The sequence below is a fragment of the Nuphar pumila genome, chromosome 4, assembly GCF_984573655.1.
Source record: "Nuphar pumila chromosome 4, dmNupPumi1.hap1.1, whole genome shotgun sequence".
NCBI lineage: Eukaryota > Viridiplantae > Streptophyta > Magnoliopsida > Nymphaeales > Nymphaeaceae > Nuphar > Nuphar pumila.
The window spans coordinates 22087682-22115408 of NC_143252.1; the positions used below are offsets into that span (position 1 = coordinate 22087682).

The 27727-nt window shown below is 35.8% G+C and overlaps 2 protein-coding genes across 4 annotated transcripts in view; both read left to right on the forward strand.

Annotated features, from left to right (window-relative positions):
* The window catches only part of LOC149839619 (U-box domain-containing protein 43-like), a 39911-nt gene extending 33389 nt beyond the window's left edge, over positions 1-6522 (forward strand). The window contains exons 4-6 of one of the 2 annotated variants that reach the window (XM_090002682.1): positions 624-1103; positions 5159-5863; positions 6013-6522. In XM_090002682.1, the coding sequence (XP_089858808.1) occupies positions 624-1103; positions 5159-5863; positions 6013-6059 (1232 nt within the window). In that variant the 3' untranslated portion in view covers positions 6060-6522. Of the gene's footprint in view, positions 1-623; positions 1104-5158 lie in introns of both variants that reach the window. The other variant, XM_090002681.1, reaches the window with a different exon arrangement.
* A 16563-nt stretch (positions 6523-23085) lies between these two features.
* Positions 23086-26535, forward strand: LOC149839620 (omega-3 fatty acid desaturase, chloroplastic-like). Of its 2 annotated transcripts, XM_090002684.1 has the most exons (9): positions 23263-23508; positions 23662-23908; positions 24037-24126; positions 24422-24488; positions 24590-24682; positions 24807-24992; positions 25084-25164; positions 25904-26041; positions 26145-26535. In XM_090002684.1, exons 1-9 carry the CDS (start codon positions 23427-23429, stop codon positions 26334-26336), a joined length of 1176 nt encoding a protein of 391 aa, XP_089858810.1. In that variant the 5' UTR covers positions 23263-23426; the 3' UTR covers positions 26337-26535. The 2 variants fall into 2 exon arrangements, with proteins under 2 accessions (XP_089858809.1, XP_089858810.1); XM_090002683.1 differs by having other exon boundaries at positions 23086-23908.
* The last annotated feature ends 1192 nt before the right edge of the window (positions 26536-27727 follow it).

Sequence of the window (27727 nt, forward strand, 5' to 3'; positions counted from 1 at the left end):
GAAGTGGTGAAGCAAAGTACTGGTGCTCAGGAAAGATAGCATGGTGAGATGCATAACTATTTAGCTGTTGATCTTTGATACACAAGGCACTTTTCATGTGTATCCATTCCTTTCATTCTGAAATAATCAAGTAATAATTTTCATTTTCTGACTTCTAGATTAAGACATTATGATATTTAACTTAGACAACTTTGTAGTGCATCTAATCCCTATGGAAAAATTAGTTATGATGCCGTGTAAGATGACATATTGTCATTCTGTTTCTTTTTGTCTGTAGAATGATAATGTTCATTCTTAAAATAAATGGTTAAGATTGCAACCTTTGGCTCAGTTTGAGGAGGTTGATTAGATGGCATCCATCGTCCAGGTTCCAACCATTGTAGGATTCCCAATATGGGATATTCATCTTATAAATTATCTTTGTCAATAAAAGCAATTGATATTAGATGTTTTTGCTTCTGCTATGTTCATTTAGTGACTATTTGATAATTGTTCACTGTGAAAGTTTTTGTTTTACCAATCTTTATCTGAATAATCATCTAAAGCTTTTTTTTTTCCTTTTCTGTTTCTTTTTTTGTGGTACAAGTTGCAGTTTGGTCTAAATGTAATTTTCTCATAATCAGGTAGTTTAGAAGTAAAGTTAGAGATGGCAGCCATGGTGGGAAGGATGGCCCTTGCAAACAACGGAAAAGAGCATATTGCAAGGCATGGTGCTAAAATATTAGTGAAAATGCTTTCGTCCAAACTGGAGGCCAGACTTGCCAGCTTACAAGCTCTAAACAATCTATCATCTTTAGATGATAATGCTGTCATCCTTGTTGATTCAGGTGTCTTGTCAGCTCTGGCAGATATTCTTTTCAAAGAACACTTGGATGATAATTTTCTGGCCTTGGATATGAAAGAATTGGCAGCATTAACCCTAGGAAACATAGTCTCCAAACCTGGGCATTGGGAATTATCATCTGCAGATAAGGAAGGGAATTTGATGCAGTCAGAGCATATTATACATAAGCTTTTGCAACTTGTAGCTCATTCTGGGCCGAAGAATCAATTGGCTTTTCTGCGCATTCTTTCTGGAATTGCTTCCTCACCACGAGCTGCAGGTACAACTCTTTATGTTTTAGCAAGTTGTGTGGCCCAGTGAGCTGAGTGTTTTTCATTTTGGGTGCATGGTTTGTGTTTAGCAATGATATTTCAGTTTTTTCGGCCCAGTTAGATTTGAGTATTTTCTTTGTCAATTTTTGTGCATGGTTTGTATTTCTATCTGAGGATTTTGTATCTCATTTGCTAAGCTGACTACGATACACCATGTTTGTTTTGTTTTTCCATGAGGACCAATAAGAAAGAACTTATTTATTATTTTGGACTAAACTTGCCTTGCCTCACCAATCTTTTATTATTTTTTTTTGAGAAAAAAAATCCCTATGAAGACATGCTTTTTTATGGTTGCAATCATAGTCACACATGTTGGTCTTGACATATATCACATGGGTATGGGTAATGGTGCGGCTATAGTACGGAGGGTACAACATGGCAATTTCAGAAAATGAGAATAGGGGGACATGGTTATATATATATATATAGATAGATAGATAGATAGATAGATAGATAGATAGATAGATAGATAGATAGAGAGAGAGAGAGAGAGAGAGAGAGAGAGAGAGAGAGAGAGAGAGAGAGTTTGGGTTTGGATCATATGTTGATCCATATTAAGGTATAAATTATTTTTTTTTAAAAATCTGTAAGTGTAATTTTTGAAAAAAAGGGGAGGGAAAATGGAAATTTTATTATAAAAGGGGAAGGGGTATCTCGTAACCCCCTTCCCCACCGTCTTTTTTCTCCACGTAGGAGAACGAGGACAAGACAAATAAGAAGGACCCAGCCCCACCGCCTCTCTCTCTCTCTCTCTCTCTCGGGCAGATTGGAATAAGAAGAAGGTTGAAGAGAACAACCGGGTCCGATATGCTCTCTCTCTCTTCTTCTTTTTCTCCCTCTTTCTCTTTCGTCTTCTTCTTCTCCTTCTCTTTTTTTTTTCTTCTTCTTCCTCCTTCTCCTCTTCCTCTTTCGTCTTCTTCCTCCTCCTCTTCCTCTTTCGTCTTCTTCTTCCTTCTCTTTCTTGTTTTTCTTCTTCTTTTTCCTTCTCCTTTTTATTCTTCTTCCTCCTCCTCCTCTTCTTCTTCTTCTTCCTCCTTGCCTATGTCACCTGGGTGTGGGTGCGGTTGCGGGTACGGGTACATGTATGGAGGGTACGGTATGGAAATTCTAAAAAATGTGGTTACGGTGACACGATTATATATATCACATAAATACAAAATAAATTCAAAATAAACTGAATATAATCTAAGTATATATGCTATATCTAAAATATATATTATATACTGAAAATATAATTATAAATTATAAATTGAATACAAACTTGTATGTACGGAGGAGGGTAAAATGGCTTGTCCGGGTGTCGACACGGGTACGGAGGGCAAAATGGAGTTTCCAGGTGCCATAGCTCCTTGCCTTACACCGACATCAAATAAGAAAAAATGGTTTGGATCAAGCTTGGACCCGACCAGATCCGGACCAGCAGGTACCTGTGCTGCGTCCGGTACCCCTACCCATGTCAGGCCATGTTGGGAGCGGCTGCTCAATAGCCATGTCTATGTGACATAGGTGTTGACTCTTGCCTGTATCTCAGCAAAGTAAATCTCTGGATAGTGTAGGCTCGTGATAAATCTCATGAAAATTTTAGGCAAATCTAAAAGTGCCTGAAAGAATCCTAACAAACTCGAACAGAAAACCAAGGGAAAGGTAGGTCTTGAGTGATAAAATCTTTTAGGGCTACTTGTGCTTTTTTGGGCATAAAAAGGGCAATGAAGGGGGTTGAGCCTTTCTAATCAATCTTGTCTGTCTTTACTGGCATTTAAGGTCTGGCCCGTCAAGCACTTAAAAGATGAAATATATGAAAAAATTAACCAAAAAAAAAGAAAAATAGTTTTTATATTTTTTTCAAAATTGCATGGACATGATTTAGAAGTTTTTAGAATATAAAAAATAAAGAAAGACGAAAATCATGTTGAAAATGTATAAGACAAATAAGAAGTGAAAATGCCATGACATCATTGAGATATTTTCAAATTTCTGATATTCTCAAATATTATAGCTATTAATCATTTTCTTATCATATTGCAATAATGTCTTGATGTTTTCAAAATATCTGTGACAATGTTTGCACTATAACATTTCTCTTCACTGAGCAATATGCAGTTAGTCATGACAATGTTAATCAAATAAATGAGAAGGGTTTACTTAGATATGGAAAGAAACCTAATCCAATCACTTGATCTGTGTTTCCAAAAGCATAAGATTGGTTTTCTATGGAAGACATTCAAGAATGGCTTGTTGCTATGTCTATCTTGTGATTGTCCTTGTGTAAATTGTAGCATATTGTTGGATTGTCCTTATCATATTGCGATTGTCCTTGCTATGCCTTCTGTAAATTGTAGCATATTGTTTAATAATCATGCCAGGGGCTGTTTCTGTAATCAACTAATTCCTCTACAGATTATGCTAATGGATTGATGTCCTCCCTATTTGATAGTAGAGTTAGATGGTTTCTGGACTTTTGTGCCCACTCTTTCATTTCTTTCCTTAACTTCGTGAATTTCTGACCTGGTATAATGGGTGGCTGTTGAATCTTCAAAGGTTACTCTCCAGTTAAGTTGCTCCCTTTAACCTATCATAATCTTTCTTCATTCATGTTTCTTTATCCTATATTTCTTCTCTCTTTGTGCTCATCTTTTCCAATTTCTTCCTAATGGTTTTTCTACATAGATATTACTTACTACTTTGTTGGTCTCCCTCACCGTATTGCATCCACCAATTCTCCGATTCATCTCTCTCTTCTTAACCCATACCAAAAGAAATTCCATTAAATGAGTTTCTTACATATTACTTTTGTATTTGGTCAATATTGTGAGGTTAAGGCTACGTGAAGGTCAACTAGTGAGGGAATCTTTAATGAACAGAAAAATCACCAGTAAAACCTTAATCCAAATTGAATTCTGCCTAAAATACAATTCAAATTAATCTAAAACTACAAAGTATGATGGATAAAAATCAAGTAGGAGAAGCCATTTAAGTTAGAGGCATTACAGTTTAAGGATTGGGTCTGGATCTATATTTTCGTATGTTCTTATCGTTAATGTCATACATGTGTAATGGTGACAAGAGTATATGTGTCATTCAAGTTAAAAGGACATGAGAGTAAACATATATACTAATCAGGGGTATTTTTGTCATGCCCAATATATTAATATAATACCCTAGGAGACAACCCCATGAATCTATCTCATTGGAACGTCTCCTTTGTTGGCTGCCATTCATCTTTCTCTTTTCTCCTTGCTGCATATTATCTCTTCTCTTGCAGTGCGCTCTTATATCTTTTTTATACTTTTGAATGGATTTTAGGTAATATTATTTTAAAAGGGTGCCTAAAGCATACTACTTATTCTTATTATTTACTTAATTAATAATACAAATAAATGGTATTATCAATTAGGGGTTTAATTGTCATTTGAGATAAACATTAATGGTTCCTTGTTTATGATGCATAAGCACATAACCATTAATTGAGAGGCCCACGCCTTCTCATAAAGGCTTAAGCCTCATAAAGTGGCTTAGGCCTCTTCGTAAAAGAGGCATGGGCCTCTTTCACTATAATAAATTGTGATTCGTTTAAACTAGAGGGGCTTACACCTTTAATGCCTCTAGCAACACTCTTAAAAACTACCTATGAGGTTTCGCAAGATTTCGTAAATCCTGCCGTAGTCTTGTGAATATTGCAAAAATATTTTTCCAATATTTGATTTCATGAAAAGTTGAGAATTTGTTCAGAATATCATGATATCTGTTACCACACATCTTATATATCAGATTACGTAGATGTCTATGCTTTTAAAAACACATCTATGTATGATAAGGTACATACTTTTCTATCGCATTTCAACCTTTTATTTGTAGCATTTGAGAGAGAGAGAGAGAGAGAGAGAGAGAGAGAGAGAGAGAGAGAGAGAGAGAGAGAGAGAGAGAGAGAGAGAAATCAGAAGTGTGCAATGCCATCTGCTGATTTAGCCCATATTAATCTTGTAATTGTTCTCTTTGTATGCAGAAGTTGCAGCCACACATATAAACAGCGGCAATGGGATTTCAATCATTACATCATTTCTTGGGCATCCTGAAGCTGAACATAGGCTATATGCTTTCAGACTTGCAAATGGTCTGTCTGAAAAGGTGGAGCAGGCTCTGGCGCTTGAGCTCAGAAATGCTAACAAGCTGACATTTCTCAAAGGGAAGTTACTGGATGAAGACAGTTCAGATGAAGAGAGAGCCTTGGCTGCATGTATACTTGCCAATCTTAACCTGTCAGATGATGAGGTGAAAATAGTCCTTGGTTCCAGGCTGATGAGATGGGTTGTCTCTATTCTAAAAGAGCAACATAACAGTTTGGTGGGGAGGAGTTTCAGGGTATCTTCAAGTCTGGTGGAAGGCCTTCTTGGTATCTTAGCTCACTTCACTAGAAGTTCTGACCCTGAAATACTCAGTGGAATTAAAGAAAACCATCTCATGACTGTTTTCATAGGGTTGCTTTGCCTCTCTTCACAAGCAAGAGTCAAACAACGAGCTGCTCATGGGTTGCAGTACTTGTCAGAGGCTGCGCAGTCATGGGTTGCAATTCGAGTTGCAGAACCTCAACCCCCAAAAGAATTCTCCCTTTCGTTGATTTTTGTATGTTGTAAGCCACCTCCACTACCTGCAGCATGCCCAGTGCACAATGCTGCATGTGATGAAGATAGCACCTTCTGCCTGCTAAAAGGTAATGCAGTCAAACCGCTCGTGGAACTTTTAAATGATGAGAGTAGTCACGCTCAGAAGGCAGCAGTGGAGGCGCTGTCTACACTTGTATCTGATCCACATAATCTAAAACAAACTGTACAGGAGCTTGACCACTTGGGTGCTGTGGAGGCATTAATGAGCCTATTCACATCTCTCAGACCAAGTATTCTTCATGAGAAGGTCATCTGGATGGTGGAGAAAATCTTGAGAGTCGAAAGCCAAGCACAGGCATACTCAATTGACCAAGGGCTGGTAAAGGCCTTAGTAGATGCCTTCAAATATGGAAATGCAAACACCAAGAAGCTTGCACAAGATTCTCTCACTAACTTGAAGCAATTGTCAGGAGTTGGTGGGAGGAACTCCTATCAACCTCAAGGAAGATGATTTTAAAATCACTCGTCGTTCCGCCCACATCAAGTAGTGAGAATCTCTCCGTAGTTCTGTATATATGCACAAATGTAATGCTTCTGTATAGCTGCAGCTGCAGGGATTCATGCATAGTGGCATGCGGCTCTTCTATGATTATAATTTTTTTATTACCAAGACATCTGCAAAGGTGTTGTAATTTTAAAAGGTGTCGATATTTTATGTATTGATCTGCTTTCTTTATTCATATGGGTAAATATTTTGTATTGACAACAATGCTGCACTATCAAGCCGAAAGTCATAGTTGCAGGTGTTTTCTACTAAACCTCTGCATTTCCCATGGTCTTTTTTACTAGAAACATGATTTGGATAAAATCCTTTCGACGTTAAGAACTTAATTTTTGTGCATTGTGGTTGTCAGATGAAAACCTCTTAAAATGTTAAACTATGATGATATGAAATATGCATTTCTTGCTAAATAAAGTTTAGAAATCGTATTTGTAGGGCCTGATGCGTGAATCACTCAATAAATTGTTGGACTACCAATGAGGTTAGTAGATAGCATGATAATATCCGTAGTGCAAGATACAAACCCTGTTGAGGCTGCAGTTTCATCAATAATTTGCATGTTCTTGTCTTTGTGCCAAGCTAAATGTCTAAGTAACTGGTTTGCTTGTTCGGTCTGAAATCTGGAGGTGCAAGTTTTACAAAGTCCACTTCAAACTCTATTTAGAGAGTTGGTCCAGATGCGGCTCCATATTAATCACGTCTATGTGTTTGCTTCTGGGGATGGATCAGGTGCTTGTATTTTAGTTAGGGGCGTCGTAGTAGTTGGTGCGGTCAGCTGCTTCTCGGCTTTCACTGTCTTTCCCAGGTCTGTGGTTGACACCGTTGCAAATGAACATTTGTGCCTTCTCTGATACATGTTGAGAGAGAGAGAGAGAGAGATGAATTGGATGCAAGAAACAATCCATGAAGAAGAAGAAGAAGAAGAAGCATAAGCAGTGAAACGAGTGTAAAAAAGTAGTATGAAGCAGGAAACAGATGTGATACGACTGAAGTGATTATCCATGCGGCAGTATGAAGTGGGAAGCAGGATATGGTTGTGAAGCGATTATGCAGGCGTGCCAAAAATGAAAAGAAAACACAAAGTAATATGAAGCACAACCGGAAGAAAATAAGAAATAATTTGAACACAAGTATAAAACAACATAAAACCAACATGCAAACTTGTCATAAAAATTTATTTATCTTCAAACATAAAAACCGTATAAAGTGAATGAGAAGTGAGAAATGAGTTATGAGAGGAAAACATTAGGAGAAAAGGAAGTAGTCTTCCCACTAAAAGAAATCAAGTTTCTCATATTTCAGAATTGGGTTTTCCAAAGCTTCTCCTCCTTTTAGGGAAACACAAAGTTTTCTACTTTCAAAGTGAGCTTCTCTACGTAGCAAGAAGCATCTAGTAACTGTTGAAGACTGATAGCAATGAGATGGCTCTTTGTGTGACCTCATTTTGTAACGACCCTAACTTATCCCCATTGAAAAGTAGATTTTTTTTTAAAACAATTGCAAAAATAAAACCAGAGACCTAGGGCCTTATAGACACCACACATTCTAAACCCACAAGGGATCTTACACCACCATCAACCCAACCAAATATATTTATTCATTAATAATTAAAGTCTGAAAACAATAAGCAAATGAATATCAATAAAACAAAATACAGTTACTTTGTCCCAAAATAAAATATCAAAGCAGTCACACAATCATCGTAGCTCCCTATATCAGTTGGTCTCATCACTGGCTTCAAAGGCCATGAAAAACATAAAGTATACAGTGTCAGAATAATAAATCCTATATATGAATTTCTCTAATAATTCAAACAGGCAAGAAAAACATAAATCAAATTCATGCAACATTTTTAGAAGAATACAACTACAATAAATTTCAGTATTCAAATAACCATTCATGCATTAGCGAACATTTATCGTGCAACCACAATATATCATAATTACAAGAGCAGGTAAAAATGCATGATCCAATGCAGAACAAGGCTATTCATGATATCAATGCACATGCATGATTGATTTATTATCTTTTATCATAGTTTTTTTTTGTATGCATGTCCCTATTATACGAACACAATTTTAATTTCACTTTTCATTAAAACCCGTGGATACTCAAAACATATACAATAATTTTTTGAGGTCAAGTTAGATCCTCAGTTATAGCTTAATACACAATTTGTATCTTATTACTAGGTTCCACACTTAGTCCTCAACCGATATCAAGAATCAACACCATCTATCAGAACATTAGAATTTAGCATCTAATGTTGGGACACTAGAAAAATCAACATCCACTAATACTACTTTTTTGATATACCAATAACAACAATTATGTCTACACACCAGCCCCAGGCAAAGTGACAACATTTTTCTAAAACCGTGTCTAAGAGGTGAATCACCTAGTTGGGTTTAGGGGCACAATCACACACAGAGTTTTAGTATCTTCACGATTTTCTAAAAACCCAAATCCAAGATTCCCATACTATAGAAAGGACATCCAAGAATAAGCATTAATTATATTATTTTTCTCTTTTTATCTTTTTTATAAAAAAGTCATTTCTCAATATTCTTTTTTGAAAATCCACATGCAAAATATAGCACTAAAATTTATTTTGCAAATCAGCATGCAAAACACAACTCGGGATCTTAGCTCATTATAATACGAAACAATTCAAGTAATTCAGAACTCAATAAATATCAAATTGATTTTTGCGATGCATATAATTAAACATATAACAACACTTGCTCGTAGCCCATATAGCCTATAGTGGTTTACTTTTGACCGCTGATGCACCTTATGCAAAAACCATAATGAGAATGTACATGTATCACCATTTCACATATGCATATGATCACATGATTGCAAAATACATATTTATTTTTTAATTAATCTCATGCACAATATGCAAACATGCATGTGATTATGCGAGTGCAACAACCATATAAATTTCAGAATTTTACATGTTCATTACATGCATATGTATGTAAACAATATATTGAATTTTATAAGCATAAAAAATCAATAATTATTTTTGCCATTTCGGGCAAGCTCAGGGTATAATACATACCTACCGAGTCTAAGCCATGCTGCCCGCACATGGGACAACACTGGTAGTCACATGCAAATATTCCAATGCTCATATGCAAACATGCATAACAGTCTAAGTCATAAACATGCATAACCTGGACATGGACAAACACACAAAACTCCATATTACACATGTATAAATCTATACATTCAATATATATCAAGTCTGAACTTTTAACATATGCAATTCTGGATTTAAACATAAGCATTTAACATATGTAAATCTGAACATAATCATGAGCATTTACATATAAAATTTTGGACATCTAATAGGCATAAACATGAGCATTAAATATGAACAATCATCCAAATCTGAACATATATATAATTCTTCACTTATATATGTAAATTTGCACATATATGTAAATCTGGACATTTAACATGCATATTTATTACATTATTCTTTCTAAAAGAATTGCCCAGTCTCCTCTTTTTTTGGTTGAATCTGCCTAGAATTGTTTTGAACCTGCCCAACCGAACTGCAGGCCGACTGGGTTCAGCAGGGCATGCAAACTGCTGAATTTTACTTTTGAATCTACCCAGCCGATGCAGTCCTCTGGGCTTGCCAGATTTTAAATATGTCCAGTTTTTGTTTGATTCTGTTATGATTTTGCCAAGCCAATACAGTCGACTAGGCTTACTAAGAAAATCCTTACCCAGTGTTGTACCAGTTTTCTTCTTATTATATTTTTTTTCTTTTTGGTTCTGCCCAGTCAAGATAGTCGGTTGGGCTCACTGTCTCTTTCTTTTTTTGAACCAGCCCATATATATATAATGATCATTTCAGTTGGAAAGGACATGCCATCCCAGAAAGATGGGCTTATCAACCAATCCAAACAAGCACTTAATTGCTACTTGGGAGAAATTAAACTTGATATTTCGTTTAATGATCATCTTTGACCAAGAGGAAGCTATTCAATTACTTTCATTTTCAAGTTATTGATCTATTGGCCTTTACAGTAGATAGATCTTCATTATGCAAACTAATGCATATATGTCATAGGAGAACAAAATCACTCTCCTAAGTACAGGTCAATTAGATCAGGAATGTTGTCAGACCTGTTGCCTGATTTTCACCTCCGTTGTTCACTGCCATTTTCTTAGACTGTTCTTCATGAGCTGCAACAGACTGATGGTGAATTAACTGCACGTTTTTAAGTAACTCCCTTGACACTTTTCTCATGCATGCATAGGCTTCTTCACTTTTTGATCCCAAATCTGCAACATACATAAGCGACCTACATAGTTGTTGGTAACGGAAGACTATGTGACACTTCTCATCAACACCAGATTGACTGACATTATCTCGATCCAGCAGTTCAATCTTTGCTTGTCTCGTCCATCTTCACATTAAATATGACTCAGGTATTTCTTGTATCTTTTCTTGATTAAGTGCCTTTAATGTATGACGATATAAAATACCTTTGAATTCATACATTTTGTACGTACATTCAACTATTCTGTTGTCAATATTATACGTAACATGAGCTTCTTGCCTTTTTGGATGCTCTTCGCCCTCCCATACAATATGGTGTTTGTGCATATTCTCGGTTTGCATGCATCATTCTATGTTTCAATTCATGATCTGCATAACCTCCTTAATCCATTCAAATACAATTAGTGTATACAAATCTGCAGGTCGCATCAATATTTTCATGCCCAAAGTTACATGACGTGTATTGAAGCATTTCACATCTTGTTCAAGTTCATTCTGTCTAAGACTGTCTACAAATAACTCATATTGTTTCATGAAGCGAAACATTATTAAACATGAATACAGGGTTTTCTTCTGTGTGGCATGCATAGATTCAGTTTTTTGTGTGCTTATCATACCTGCACAAAAGTATTATCTTTCATATGCCAATGCCCACTTCTCTTTTTCTGCATATAAATTTTGTAATCACAGACAGTTTTCAAGGTTGTACATCCGAATCATTTTGCCCAATCAGACATAAAAGTGACCTCGTCTACGCTCTCAAGTACATTCCTTGTAAACTTTTTGTTAAACCCTGTCTTCTGATTAAATATGTGTCTTATGTTCTTTGCTGCATTTTGAAAGATATGCCACAAACATAGGCGATGATGTGCATATAGTCACACATGAGACACTGCAACCGCAATTGCTTGATCACCATATGTAAGTACAACTTCAGGTTGCTTCCCATTCATTGCCTGTGTAAATACTCTGAACAACCACTCAAAGCTTTTCTTGGTCTGGTCGTACAAAAAAACGCCACCTAATATACAACTCTGTGAGTGATGGTTCACTTCGACAAATTACACAAATGACCATTGTTCAATATTAATCTTCACTGTCGTATAAAAAATAAGCACATCATTAAAGCATTCATAATCTACTCTTGACTTTGAATCTGCATAAAACATATTCAAAGCATATTCATCTTCATTCAGTTGCATTGCACTAAAGAACCAGGGCCAATGCTTGATTTCTTCTGTAAGTAATCAACCAAAGAACATGTTTTGTCATTCTTTATGTTATTTGTCTTCTTCATTCTCAAGTGGTTTCTTAGATCCATAGGTATGAATGGTACATTCTCGCGACCACCATTTATGTGCGCATATAAATTGTATGTCTTCCTTGGTGCAATGCCGATACTATCAGCTATTTCAACAATTGCAGCATGCACTTTAGTTACTTTACGATGTGATGTTAACATAGGAGTCATAAATGAAGCAGATAAATCATAGCTATGATCACTGATTAAAGTACAAACTACATATTTCTCATTCGAAAGTCTTCTTAACACCATTCTCGTTGGACATCCACATCTTGAATCTGGCTTGCTCCTTGTTGGATTTTCACTTGACTTCTTCTAACATTCCTTAGAACAAATATATGTCTTTCTCACAATGACACCCTTTGCATTTTTTGACCAATAATACCTTCTAACACTGAAGCTAAATTTTAAGGCATATTCATTATAAAATTTATATGCAGCATCCTTATTATTAAACTGCATTCTTTCTACGAGAACAAAGTCAGGTGTACCGTCATGTACATTCCCAGTGCCTGCACCTTTATCAAGTCTACTGCCACGATCGTCTACCTTATTATCCAATTGCATTTCTTCTGATGGAACATTTAATTCAAAAGTGAACCCAATGCCTACACCATTCTTATCATGTGTATCATTAGTGCACATGTTCACTTATTCAGGTGCGTCATTAGTACATATATTCACTTCTCCATAACTATCCAATGATTGAGATAGATCATCTTCATTACAACCAGATGACAAGCTCAACACTATTATAAGCAAGATATCAATTTGTGATAGCCAACACATACGTTTATTAGGATTTATTCAAGATGCATATAACAACAGATACTGATAAAGGTTAAGCAAGTAAAAAAAATGATTAAATGAATCTCAGTATAAAAGCAACAACGATTTGTTATTTGCTTATACTATGCATCGAGTTGTTATTTACCATGCCAATAAAAGAAATGATTTGTCATATATTTGTTGATGATAGTGATTCACGTGACAATGATTTAATTATATCTACGACAATGTGAAGCGATTTCAATAGAAATCGCTAAATGAGCAGCGATTTCAATTCGAAATCGCCATTGCAAGCGCACAACAATGTATTTTCACACACACACACACATTTTAAAATTCTTTCTACAAATATCTTACAAATCAATACTAGAAAATACATAATATCTTACAAATCGATATACATATTACATAATATATTACAAATCGATATTACAATTTAGCATAATAGCTTACAAACCGACACTGCAAAACACATAATATTTTACAAAATTGATATACATATCGCAAAATATATTACAAATCGATACAAAAATTCAACATAATAGCTTACAAATCGATATTAACAAACAAAACAATATCTCACAAATCGATAGTATGTTACTACAACCGCGATTTGCGATACATTGCATATACTAAGTGACTTGACGATATCAGATGGGGTAGAGGCCCTTTCTCGCATATGTAAACAAGCATTCTTGTTAACAAGTCCGAGCGTCTTACAAATATCGTTAAGTTTCTAACAATCAAAATGACAAGATCCACCTGCAATAACAAAACAACGCTTTAATGGCACTCACGACGACATACGTTCTTCAACAATAGCATGATGACATGAAAATGTACTCACGACGCTTTAATGACACTTGTTGGAATGTTTGTGCGTCATTGCTTTCTTCCATACTTTCTAACGATAACGAAAAAGAAGAGAAGACTGCAAAAAGAGATTGCCGGCAAATGCCCCTATGATGCCCACCAATGATTGAACCAGTCGATCGCAAACCCGAGAATGTTTTGTAATACAAGGCAGGAACGAGAAGGTGGCAATATGTTGCAACACAAGCTAAAAACCAAGGCAAGAGCCTGGACTCGAGACGACGGCAAAGACTGCTCCGATGGTAGCAGACGACGACAAAGACTGCATCGTCAAAGAGAGCTTCTGTTACAGCAAATGGTGCAAAACGAAACGTTTGAACTTTGAAGGGTTAACATTATCTTTTTTTTGTAGTTTTCTAGATGAAGAACATTTTTGTCCTTTTCTTGAACCATCATTTCATGGCAAGAATAACAAAAATGGTACTTAAGTCTTTGCAACCGCATTGGATTCCGATGCTAAGTGATGCCGCACAGAAATACAAGCCTCGTATGCTTATATACGTCGCACTCGTTCGGACCCCATACAGGGAGTGTAGCAAACAGTGCGTCTCACACAATCCAACAGGGTGACGTGCACTTGCTGTCACGAAAGGGAAACCCTAACCTGCAACGTTCAGCCCATGAGGACAAGTACTTAGCTGTAAACAGGCTGTCACAAAAAGAAAGGTACAGGCTGGGGTTGGACAGACCCCTACCTGTAACGTCCTGCCCATGGTGACGCGCACTAACTGTCTGGTGTCGGATAGACCCCCCCCCCAAAAAAAAATTCAGATTTAATAACATGCTTTAAATTTTAGATCCCACCATGCATACCTAGTTAAATTTGGGATTTTATAAAGTTGTCACAACGGGCTAAAAAAATGCAGATTCCATGTACATAACAAGTACATCCCCCCAATAAGAGACTTAATGGATCTGTGACATCATGGTACAGATTTTTATACCCAACATACCTAGTTAAAAATCCAGATTTACTAGGTCTGTCATAGGATGCTAAAAAGAAAGTTCAGATTCAGTAAGTTCAGATCCAATAAACTTTTAGAATTTAACTGTCTGTCATATCATATGCTAAAGAAATGCAGATTTCATGCATCAATATCGTGCTATACCCTTAGGACATTTTTCTTCACTTTTTTTTTTATATTACACATAACCTGCACGCATTATAGCGTGATCAAGCCCATGTTCAGTATCGGTCTCATCATTTCAATGGACCGATATGTTTACTGACGTTCACCCACGCATGGTCATGCATGCTGGCTCTTTGCTCATAGGCGATGGTCATAGACTCATATGTACCTACCTCAAAAAAATCGGTTGATTCAAGAAATTGAAAATGTGTGGGTCGATGTCTCCTGTACGATGATAGATCCCCTCCTTGGCCGTTTGCACTCTTCTGAACAACAGTTGGTTATCCTTCAATGGAGACTCCTCCCACTCATGAGAGAGAGAGAGAGAGAGAGAGAGAGAGAGAGAGAGAGAGAGAGAGACGCGTGTGATGCTCTCCTCTATATAGGCCCCCCACATTGGATTCCAACTTTCCATGAAGAGTCTACTTCAATTAGAGAAATAGAGAAAGAGGTGCACCAACCTTCCAATGTTGGTGACCCTCTCAAGGTAAGTTCCCTCTCTTTCTTTCTTTTGTTTGACTTATTTTTTTATTTTCTCTCTTCAAAGAAAGGTAAGGGGGGGCGATCCAACCCTTCTTCCCTCTTGGTTTAATTAATAGGCTGAGCCTACCTTAAGCAGACACCCTATTATACGGGAGGGCCCCACCTAGGGGGGGCATAGAATACCTCATATTTTTTTTATAATTATTAAATAAAATAAATTAAAATTGTATGTCTAAATTATGGGTTTGAGTTGATTGAAATTTTAATTTGGTATGAATGTTAATCATGAGTGAGATTTGTTCACAACTAAATTTAATTGCAATTTAATTTGATGAAAATCAATAATTCAAAATAAAAAAAATTAAAATCTTATTTAACGCAAATTTATAGTTGGTTTTAATTGAGTTATTGATCTGAATTTGGATCTAATTGAGTGTCAATTAGGATCCAATATATGGAATTGGAACAAATATGGATTTAGATTTGGATGGAGTCTCGATCCAAATCAAAATTGAAATAATTAATTAATTTATAAAAATTTAAAGTATGTTAATTATATAGAAAACCAATAGGATGGGACGTCCCCCTAGGTGGGCCCATCCTACTTGGTGAATCTTCTATTTTTAATTAGAACTTTCATGAATTTAATTATTTAATTAATTAAAATTAGTATGTAGTTAATTAATATATTTAATTAAGAACTTATAAATTAAATAGGACTATCTCGAGGGTGGGATGTCCCCTAGGTGGGCCCCCTCTTATCCCTCTAGATGATTCACATCGGGCTGAATTTTTTTTAAGTCCATCTATAAGTTAAAAACCTCCAATAAAAAATTGATACATAGATTCATTATGATCGGTGAATTAAAAATCATGAAATTTTCCTCTGAAACTTAAAAATTTCTAGACCACTTCCTTTCTAAGAACTTGAACAAACTGCAATCTTGAGTTTAAATTCATAGCTTGGATGAATTTTGGACTAGATCTCTATGAAAGGTTATTTCAGACATGTCCATCTATCTACAATAATTTTTATAAAAATTTTATCATTCTGTAAAGGTACTGAATTAATGCTTCTTTAGAGGGACTAGATGAGACAGATCCGTCTTAGAGCAGAAAAATCAATTTCAGTAAAATATTTATTTATCCTTCTTCCAAACTCTGATTGAGGCAAGGTTTATGGCTGTGTTTATCTAACACATTCATACATTTACTGTTAAATTTTTAGTTTTTTTCTAACTACAATCTGACCAACATAGAATTTATACCGACTGATAATATTCAGTCTTTGTTGTTCCGAGTTAAAACTCTTGTGATTTCAGTATTCTGGTTTTGAAAGTGGATCGCTGGGACATGGTTTAATCTAGAACTGTACCAACTAAACACACTAATTATTAGAGATCAGTGTGTAATTCTAATGATGCTTATGTAATGCAATATGAAGATTAGACATGCTTTTATGTTATGCTGTTTGGTATATGACAATGTTATATTGCATGTGATTATGTATGAATGTTCATTTAATGCTCAATATATATTATGTTCTACTACATGTGTCTATGATGAATAACATGTTTATGATATGTATGCAATGTCATGATGCACATAATTAAATAACAAATAGTGTGCATGTAAAACACATAATTTTTAAGGATTATTAATAAATAAAAAACTTATTTTTTTATCTCTAAATTAGAAATGCGTTTCTAGCTTTTGAATTTTATTGATTGATATATTCCATGTTCATTTATTTATTCAAGTCAATCAGGGCATAATTTGTATTTATAGAATTATTTTGGACTATAAATCACTATTTATATATATATTATATTTAAATATATTTTTGATGAAGTTTATAAATTATTAGAGTGTATTTGTGTATTATGTGACTCTTGGTAATGGTTTATAGGGTAATTTGCTATTTTTAGCTAATTTTGTTATAATTGGTATTTTTTTGAGTTTTTGGAATTTACGATTGCACACGAAGAGTTTGTTGTATTGCTTGGGTAGCGATCTTTGTGGATTTCAAAACCCCTCAGTCATTTGGGTATCAATTAATTGTTCTTCACATTATTAAGGTAAGATACTTTAACTGAACTTATAGAGAGCATGTTTAGGCACTAATTGTGTAAGCATGATGTTGTTGCACTGAATATCTAAATAAATTGCAAACACAAGTTATGCTCACACACTTCACTTAGTTGTGGATATCTAGGACTCTTGTGATTGTAGTTTAGAGGTCATGCTTGTCATGATTGTAGTTAGTAGAATATGCAGTGTGTTTGCTGCAGGTACACCTGTGTGGGGGTTTGAAGACACATGCACTTATGAATGTATAGTATATACGCAATGTGTGTCATTATACTTTGGTTTGCACATACTATGTTTTTTTGTATGTTTATATGAATTTGATACATGGTACACATATAACTACTATGAATGTGTGTAAGTCGTGTTCGATGCATACTGTGAATGCTATAAATTGTTTTGAACTTGTATGTCTTATTTGCTTGAGAAATATATGTGTATGATATACAGTGAGATGATCAATGAGATTTTGACCTGCCCTTGTACAATTATATCTAAGATGATATATTGATTCATCTGGTAAAAAACGCATATGACTTTTATCGTGTGTGCAAATCTCGATCTATGTAGGAGTTATGCATGTTGAGGTTTAGTTGCTTCATATTATGAAATACACATGTTCACGTATGCATGCATAGAACTCATGTTTTGTTTACGCATGTTTCGAGGTTTAATTTATGAAATACAATGTTTCTTGTGGAGATGATATGGTACGTAGGATAATATGCTTATGTATGATATGATTTAAATGCCATGTGATATAAAATTATAAAGGCATGCGATAAATGTTTAAGTTTAATAGTAAACTATGGTTCATGAAACATTATTGGTTAAATGCGTGATTTTATGATTTAAGTGCCATATGAAATGATGCATGATGTAATGCATATTGATTGTATACATGCTTGTGCCGTGTTGGTGGCTATCGACCCTGAGAGTAGTCAATTGTATTGATGCATGTATCATAATAGTTTTCATTGAATATTATATCCGTTGAGGAATTATTTCCAAAGGATTCTCTATGAGGGTGTGTATGACCAGATCAGGTAATCCAGCTAGAGTGGTAAGTCTCTGTGAGGAAATGCATTATCGAAGAGCGGGTAGCCCACAAAGGCAATATATTTCTGTGAGGAAGTACATTGTTCAAGTCCAGACAGACTATCCGTCTTGGGCGGTAACTCTTTGTGAGGTTGTACATTTTTCAAACCAGGTGATCTGGCGTGGATCTAGTAAATCTTTATTATGATTAAACAAAATATTATGATGAATTATGTTGATCTTCTAAGTTGATTGATATAGCTAGTTATGAATCTATAGATTTGACTTTTCTGTTATATCATGATTATATGCTGAACTCAGATGTGAGAATCAAATCCTTATTGATTTTAGATCTTGATATGAGGTTATAATTATGACACTTATATTAGCGTATATGTAACATGCTAATAAATGACTAGTTTTGACTTATTATGTGAATGATACATCACGCCTACATAATTTCATTGCAAATTATTATATTATGATTGTCTGAGTGAATATATCATACCTATGTATCATGATTGATGTGTATCATAAATATCTAACTAAATTACTTAGAATATATGTGTGTGTGTTTCACATTAGAATGGTCAAATGTGATTTGACTTATTGTTTATAAGAATTATGAATGCATATGAAAATGATGCAATAATATGAATGTCTTATATATATATATATATATATATATATATATATATATATATATATATATATATGCGATGACTTGTATGACTTGATTATGCTTTATTGTGTGAGTTAATGTTGAATAAAATATTAAGTAGTGAAATGCTTTATGTTCGAATGCTTGAAATGAATGACTCATAGGACGTTGTTCCTTTGTATATCACCTAACGATTGATGAATAATATGTCATGTCTTTATTTTTAAATGCTTGATATGTTTTCTTTAAGTTTGAGTTTGGGTTGCTTTACCAAACTTTAGCGAGTCTGACCCTATTTTATGAGGGACAAGTAATGCAAGTAAAGTATAATGAGTAGTTAGAGCAAAGGGTTGGTCGAGTTGCATCCTCAAGGTTCCACTCTTACCTTGCGATCTTGGTATTCATGATCTTTTCATTTTAAGTACTTGATAATATAGAGACTGAAGTGTTGTTTTTATGCTATGATTTGAAATGAAATTAAAACTCTTCATATTTCAGTCTTATATTATACGCGGTTTGAAATGTGTATATCTCGTACATTTTGATTTGATTGTTATCTTTAGTATAACCTCACCCAAAGTCTTAACCATTTTTTAAAATCTTTTCTGCATTATAAGATCTGATTTACTTATACTTATCAAAAAAAAAATTGGCCTCAAAATTTCAAAATTTGAACAATAATTAAGGTTAAAATTTTGGGGACGTTACAGTGCATATGAGATACATAAAGTATTATGCATGCATATTATATTGCACGCGTGACCTGGGGTTCTGAATGGGGAATCAAGATTAAATTGATACAATGGGTTATTCTTGTGTGATAACTGCATTAACCCATGGCTTAATAAAGGTAACCGTTTTTTGGATTCCTTGTATGCCCCACAAGGGTATGCTGAACTGAAAATCATATGTTGACCTTGGTGAGGGTAGGTGGTACAAACTTCTTGGACCCGTGAATTTATTAAATATGCTGCGAGTGACAATAACTCGGTTGATCTTTAGGTTTAGGGGAGTTAGGGGCCTGAACTACCAATCTTAAGTCATAAGTGGTACACCCAACTTTTTGTAGAAATATAGGATTGATCAGTTTTTGAGGCCGCAACCAACTAGGAGATTTTTTCTCATTCTGGGATTGCTCCTGGTGGATTCGACTCAGTTAGTCATTCAGGCAAAAAAAAAACACAACATAATAAATACCCGAGTGGTCTGGATTGTTTCATGTTATACCCACGTGTACCCGATGGAATATTGTGTATATGTGCTTGATTATTCTGTTCTTACTTTAAATTCATACTGGTTACATGGATGTTTAATATAGGCCAAACGTTTTGTGATAAATGAGATTAATGGTCATAAACCTGACGGTTTGAAAATAGGACGAAAAGGTACTTGAACAGTCACCCACTTTTGACTGTCAATCAAAGGCCTTCAAAACTGTTCAACAATCACAATGCACCATAAACCCAATATACATGCAACTTAAAGCCTTTCAAACGGCCAAATAATCTGAAACCGAAAAAACAAAATGGTTGCACCTGATATGCACCTCGCACCGCTGCGAGCATGCAAAGTGCACCCTTGCGCACACACGCGCGCATGTGTGCATGAACGGTGCGTCCGTTCCTGCATGATGCGCAACAACGCCTGCAAGCCACCCAAAGACACAAGGCATACCAAAGTAAAGAATAGAGAACATAACCTGTATTTAAACCACAAGAAAAATTGATTTCTCTTAGATATGAGACTAAACTTTTTAAAGCACTTTTGGTGGGAAGAAAATCACCAATTTTAAAACTTTTCTAACAGCTTTAAGCATGGCCTGACTTGGAGATGGTCCAACCCATTTACTAACTGGTTGGACGTTCGATTCTTAACGGGCTTGGGTTTGAAGAGCAACCTATAACGGGCTCATTGGCCCAATGTGAAGCCGGCCTAACTCGATCCGACCCAAACTCAACTAATTAGTGCAACTAATTAGGTAAATAATAAATAATTAACAACTTCCCATATACCCAACATATTATCTTTTTAGTTTTCATAAAATTAATGTAACTAATTAAGTAAATAATAATAATTACCAAATTAATATATAATTAATAAAAATTATAATTTTATATTATTAAAAATTAATAAATAACTTAGGCCCATCAGGCCGGTCCCATAACCCATGGGCCAACCCGATAGCCTTGCTAGCCAACCCAAACTTAGCCTACATATATATAAAGGGTCGGGTTTCGGCCCGGTGGCTAATACGCCAGGGCCCAAAACCTTGACCTAAACTTGGCCTTTATCTTGCCTACTCATAATTATGAAAAATTTAAAAATAAAATAAAGAGATTTATACTGAATACCTCCATTAGTATTTAGTACCAACTATTTATCCTATAAAAATGATATAAGGATATTATAACCTAGTAGCACCGTCGATTTTTATTTGCATGCTATTTTGTGGATTTGATCGTTCGATGTTATTAAACTACTTGTGATCGGCCGAGAGATTTTGACATTCGTGCACGTTTTTAAGGCTTTAAAAGTCGATGTTCAACCCACCAAAAGTTGGTTAATAATAATAATAAAAAAAAAAGGTTTCATGTCAGATCAATTAATTGAAAAGCATGGTGTACGGCAAAATAAAAATAGGGACGGGCTAAGAAAAGACTTATCATACAGGTGGAGCAGAACGAGAGAAGAGAACAAGTTCAGCCATCGACATTAACAGAAATCAATTTCTATACGCGAAGAGTTTTGACCGGCAAGCTTTTAAAGTTAGTTGGAATTGAATATTTGTTACGCAACATACTTATCACGAGGGTCTCAACGGGTTGTACCTCCACCAGAAATGGGTGCTTCCAATTCGGATTCGATTGGATCCTTCGTAGAAAAACTATACTTGGATTTGGATTAGACAAGGATTACGTGACCAGACCCATAATATGTTAACCAAAACTCAGGTCGAAACTGGGTTTGGTATGAAATTTCATAAAACATGCCAAGCTCTGTATGCCAACCAAGAGTTTAAGGGTCCCACTTGGCTAGTTAATCGGACCTTTTCTCTTGTTTCCAAACTCTAATCCGACCTGATTGGATATGGGTCTGGGTAATGATAGAGACTGGGAGACAGATCAGGTGCAATCACATTGATGGGATTGCACCTGATCCCTTGCCTTCACATGAGAGTCGTAGGCCTACCGCTCTTCTTAATCTGACAAATAGGTTCGTACATGTGGGTCCTATCTTGGGATTAATGGCACGATGTTTTACGTCATAAGAAAAACGAGAAATTAATATCACATAGAAAATGAGTAATAAAAGTAAAACCCTGTTTTGCCCAGCTGAGCTCGAGCTCGACTCGTGTAAAAACATTTCATGTTATGTATATATAATATTATACATTTTTATATATTATACTTGAAAATATATATAACTTTTTATAAAAATTACACTTAATAGTTTATATTTTATGGATATATTTTTCATTCATCTTTCTTTTTTTATATACATTTCATGCATTCTTTCTTTTATAGATTACATAAAATATATATAAAAGAAAGAATTATTGACATAAAAAAAAGAGTCAAAAAGTTGCCATCTCCTTCTTAAAGGAGATTGCTACGATTATTGAAAGTTTGATTTCTGGAGTGGATGAAAGAAGTGAGAGAGTATTAAATTTCACCCACTAATAATAAACACAGGATGCCAGCATCCACCAAAACTTCAACCCCGCCCGTGAGCGCACATCATCCAGCAAACCCTTCCAAGTTGTTTCAATTCAACAACAGCTCGGGATCGGAACGATCAACGAATGAAATTTTATAGCCAAGCAGTGCTGGTGGTTCGCCAAAGCTCAGCACCAGTGAGAGCCAATTGATAGCGAGAGTTTTCCTAGCCTGAATAAAAAACCAACAAATAGTGGCCCGTCACCAAACTAACCAATGAGGCCTTGCAATGGTTGGACCACCGTCCATTCTTCCAAAGTTAATTGATTCCCACGGGCGTGTGAATCTCGTGTAAAATTGCAGGAGGGTGTTGCGTGGGGGCCGTGAGGGTCAAAACAATGATTTCGCCCATTGGAGGCCGGCCCTATAACTATGATATCATCTGAAGCCCAAGGTTGCAAAGACGCCGCTTGCTTTTTCTTTACAAGAGGGGAAAACGAATTCCCTTTTGCTGCATATCCATTCGTGAGAACGAATCCTCCCATCCCAAGACGGCAAAAAAGAGCCAAGTCGCCTTCTCCTCTATACACTTGTGTGTGTGTGTGTGTGTGAGAGAGAGAGAGAGAGAGAGAGAGAGAGAGCATCCCGAGAGCAGCCATCATCCTTCTCTCTCTCTCTCTCACTAATCCACCGCCGTCTAGATTTCATTCCTACCTTCGAATGCCCAAGAAGTAAAAGCTACACAATTGTTTGTTGCCCTCCTCTCCTTCATTAGAGACAAAAAATGGCTTCCTTGGTGCTATCAGAATGTGGGTTGAGGCCCCTTCCTAAAGTTCCTCTGTATAGGAGAATCGATGCACCATTCAGTAAGCTATTAGCCTATGGTGGTGCCCTCCCCAAATTGGGGTTCCGTTTGAATGGGAAAGAAGCCTCTATTTTATCGAATGGCGTCTCCCCTAAATGCAGAGATTGGGGATTGAAGGTGAGTGCTCCTCTGAAAGTTTCTTCTGTTTTTGAAGGTGAAGAGGCCTCCTTTGACCCCGCTGCGCCTCCACCGTTCACCTTGGGCGAGATCCGTGCTGCCATTCCCAAGCACTGCTGGGTGAAGGATTCATGGAGGTCTATGAGCTACGTCGTCCGCGACGTTGTCGCCGTCTTCGGTTTGGCGGCAGCTGCAGCATACCTCAACAATTGGCTTGTCTGGCCTCTCTATTGGGCTGCTCAGGGCACCATGTTCTGGGCTCTCTTTGTTCTTGGCCATGACTGGTAACCCACGTTTCTTCTCTTGCTTTTCTTTCCTTCTTTCTTTGTGATACCCCATCCCTCCCTTTTCTCTGTTTTTTTTTCGATAACTAGCGGAATGATCATCAAGTAACTAGAACTAAATTGCACAGTGGGCATGGAAGCTTCTCGAACAATCGGATGCTCAATAGCGTGGTTGGCCTTCTGCTTCACTCATCCATTCTTGTGCCCTACCATGGCTGGTATCCACATCATCCTTTTCTTGATGACTACAAGCTGATTTGCATTTGATTTTTCTGTTCTTTTATTAAATTGTGAACGTGCAATTCACTTCTTTCGTCGAGTTTCTCTTTTGTTTGGTTTGTTCTGTTGAGTTTGTAGCCTCTGGATCAGAATGATCTTTCTTCTGAAGATGAAATTGCCTGTTTCAAACAAGAAATCTTCCGTCAACGAAAGTTGTTCTTCTGCAAAATTCAGTGTTCTTTCCTTTGTCTCCTTTGTGCTGACCGAACCCATTTTTGTTGTTGGAAACTTTAGGAGAATCAGTCACAGAACTCATCATCAGAATCATGGCCATGTTGAGAATGATGAATCGTGGCACCCTGTATGTGCATAGTTCTATGTTTCCTTTTGTATTACATCTATAAATTGAAAATTTTGAAATGCAAATCTACACTTTCTAACTTTCTTTGTACTTTTCTCCAGCTCTCGGAGAAGGTGTACAAGAATTTGGATGATGCTTCTAAGAAGCTTCGCTTCACCGTTCCATTTCCTATGTTTGCATATCCTTTCTATCTGGTGAGTATTGTTAAGGAGTTTACAGTTGGACATGATTCCTTTTAATGCTATTGATTCGTTTTCCTTTCTGCTTCAATTGTGCAATGCAATTTCCTTACGTTGTTTAGTGCCATTGATTTTACAGTGGGGGAGAAGTCCAGGAAAGACGGGTTCCCACTTCCATCCCGATAGTGATCTCTTTGTACCTAGTGAGAAAAAAGATGTCCTTGTGTCAACCACATGCTGGGTTGCTATGGTGGCCTTGCTAGTTGGACTGTCATGCTGGATGGGTCCGATTCAGATGCTTAAGCTCTATGGTGTCCCCTATTGGGTACTCTCAGATGCTCTCTCCTTCTAGGGTATGAAATTTTCACTAAGATGGTCCTGGTTATAACCCTTTTTGCATTTGACATGTAATGCAGATTTTTGTCATGTGGTTGGATTTTGTAACTTATCTGCATCATCATGGTCATGAGCTGAAACTTCCATGGTACAGAGGAAAGGTATGAGGAGAATCATTAGACTTGATTTTCTTTTCTGAAAATTTAGCTGTGCTATATTGTTAAGAATTGAGACTAGGCATTTCTTGTTTTGAAGAAAAATAACAAACCAAGATAAATCTTGGACACTAGGAATGCCATATTTCCTGCACTCATTGTGCTCTGATTGGATCTAAACTTAACTTCCCCCTCTGTATTTTTTGCCCTGCCTTCCGTTGTAATTAATTCAAGAAGTCAAGAAGTTCTAGAAAAAAAAATTGCATAAATGCGAACATAACATCCTTGCAGATTATCCCATCATTTTACATCCATTAGCTTTTGCCATTGTTGGAAAACAGTGACTTGTCCAACAACTTTGATAGATTAATGGACAAATTAGAGTTAGTTCGTTTTTGGACACAAATGACTTGATCATAGTTCCTGGTTCCATACCACAAGATCCTATTTGATGGTTGAGTTGTGAAGGACCTGGTATGATTTGTTGGACGCATGGTGAGTTGCATCAAGGGCCATGAGCCCCTGACACCTCGCTCAGCCTGAATCTTCACAATCCGATTTCATTCACACACTTTCCAGGAGATTCCACTGTACAAAACATTTCAAGTAGACCTGTGCTAATTATTGAAAATATCTCAAGGGCACCCGTAAACTTTGAAACGAAAAGGATGAAGCTTGCTGTGTTTGAATATCTGATTTCTGTTATATGGTACGGAAAGAATTACTAATGGTGATATACCAACAGGAATGGAGTTATCTTAGAGGGGGGCTTACAACATTAGATCGTGATTATGGTATATTTAATAACATCCACCACGACATTGGAACTCATGTCCTACACCACCTCTTTCCACAAATACCTCATTACAATTTGGTGGAAGCGGTAAGCCATCTCTCTCTCTCTCTCTCTCTCTCTCTCTCTCATGCACACCTATCTAGTCCACAATGTAGCAAGGTTTTTCTAAAGTTTCACTTTTGTTTCTCAGACAGAGGCAGTGAAGCCTGTGTTGGGGAAGTATTACCGACAGCCACCGAAATCCGGCCCAATGCCATTTCATTTGGTAGGAAATCTATTCACAAGTTTGAGATATGATCACTATGTCAGTGACCACGGAGATGTAGTCTATTATCAGACTGATCCTCGGTTCACTGGTTCCAAGGAGAACACATCAGAATAAGCTACCGAACATGGAAGGAGATGTGACTTAAATATTCAATTATGTTATAAATCTCAGGTTAGAAACATTGCTTGGCCTACATTCTCGCACTTCATTCTTTGTCATGCATACCAAGAAGTAATGCCCTCATGTATAAGATGATGTCAATTGTACTTGGTGATTACATTTAGTTATCAATGTAAGGCTCTTTTGTGCTGAATATTTTTTCATGTCTCGGTATTGAAAGCTTTGATGAAAGAAGGGTTTTCATTTCGTACACATCCTTGGTTGCAAGGAAAAGGGAAAACTTGTATGCAATCCGCTTACCTATCTTTCATGACCAACCCTCTTCTTTATTTTCCTATTAAATAAGCAAATTTAACAATTACTTCTACGTCAAATGTAGGCCTTAGACAAGTTGCATTGCTCTAGTTACCTGTCCCTAAGGTTTTAAAACAAGATGAACCACTTGGTAGCACTTTTCTTAATGGTATTTTTAAAAGATACTTTTAATGTAAACCGTGCACTAAATTATAAATACTGGTTCATACTAGTGGTGAAGTTTGGGTCAAATACAAAGAACGAGATAAAAAACTTTTGTACTCCAAACAAAAAAACATCATGTAAAAACCTAAAATTATATACCCCGAAATAAAATACATTCAGCCTAATGCCCTATTCTAAAGAAAACAAAAACAATCTTCTATTGTTCGAGCTCGCTCAGCTTCAACCCTTAGCTTGGAATATCTTCAATTACTCTAATTGAAATAGCCTTTTCACTTTTCACCAAGGGTCGCCTCGCCCGTCAACACCTTTAAAAAACTAAGAATCGAAACCAACCAAATTAAGCAAACACTTTGTTAGTTAACTCAAATCAAACTAAAAGAAACTTAAAAAGCAAGTAACAAATTACTGATTTAATTCAATTAAAAAGCAAGTAAGTAACAATAAATAAATCCAATAAACAATATAATTTAAACTACTTTAAACTAAAACTAAAAACAATTGAAGCTATGCTTGAAAAAAGACTTAATTAAACTAAATTCAAACAAATCAAATCCTCTATTTTTTTAATAAAAAATATAGTATAACATATCTTAATTATCTTAATTATCTTAATTAAACTAAAATACAAAAGTAAATACGAAACTATACATAGAACTAAGAAGAATTACTAAATTGTCCTACCCAATTAACAATAAAACCCTAAACTAATTAATTCATAAAATAATGAAATAACTTGTTGGAAATTAATTTAACCCACTGACGAACATAAATAAACTAACATAAATTACTTCTAATTACTAACTTACAAAAAAAGAGAATAGAATTAAATTCTATAAATCACTCCAACCAGAACCGAAAATCAAATTTATGCAAAAAAAAAATGTGGCTTCGATAAAATGGCCGTA

Coding starts and splice junctions, on each gene's coding strand:
- LOC149839620 (XM_090002683.1), top strand. CDS start 23,427: ATGGCTTCCTTGGTGCTATCAGAATGTGGGTTGAGGCCCCTTCCTAAA. Junction 24,683..24,806: donor TTGCATATCCTTTCTATCTG/GTGAGTATTGTT, acceptor TTGATTTTACAG/TGGGGGAGAAGTCCAGGAAA. Junction 26,042..26,144: donor ATTACAATTTGGTGGAAGCG/GTAAGCCATCTC, acceptor TTTGTTTCTCAG/ACAGAGGCAGTGAAGCCTGT.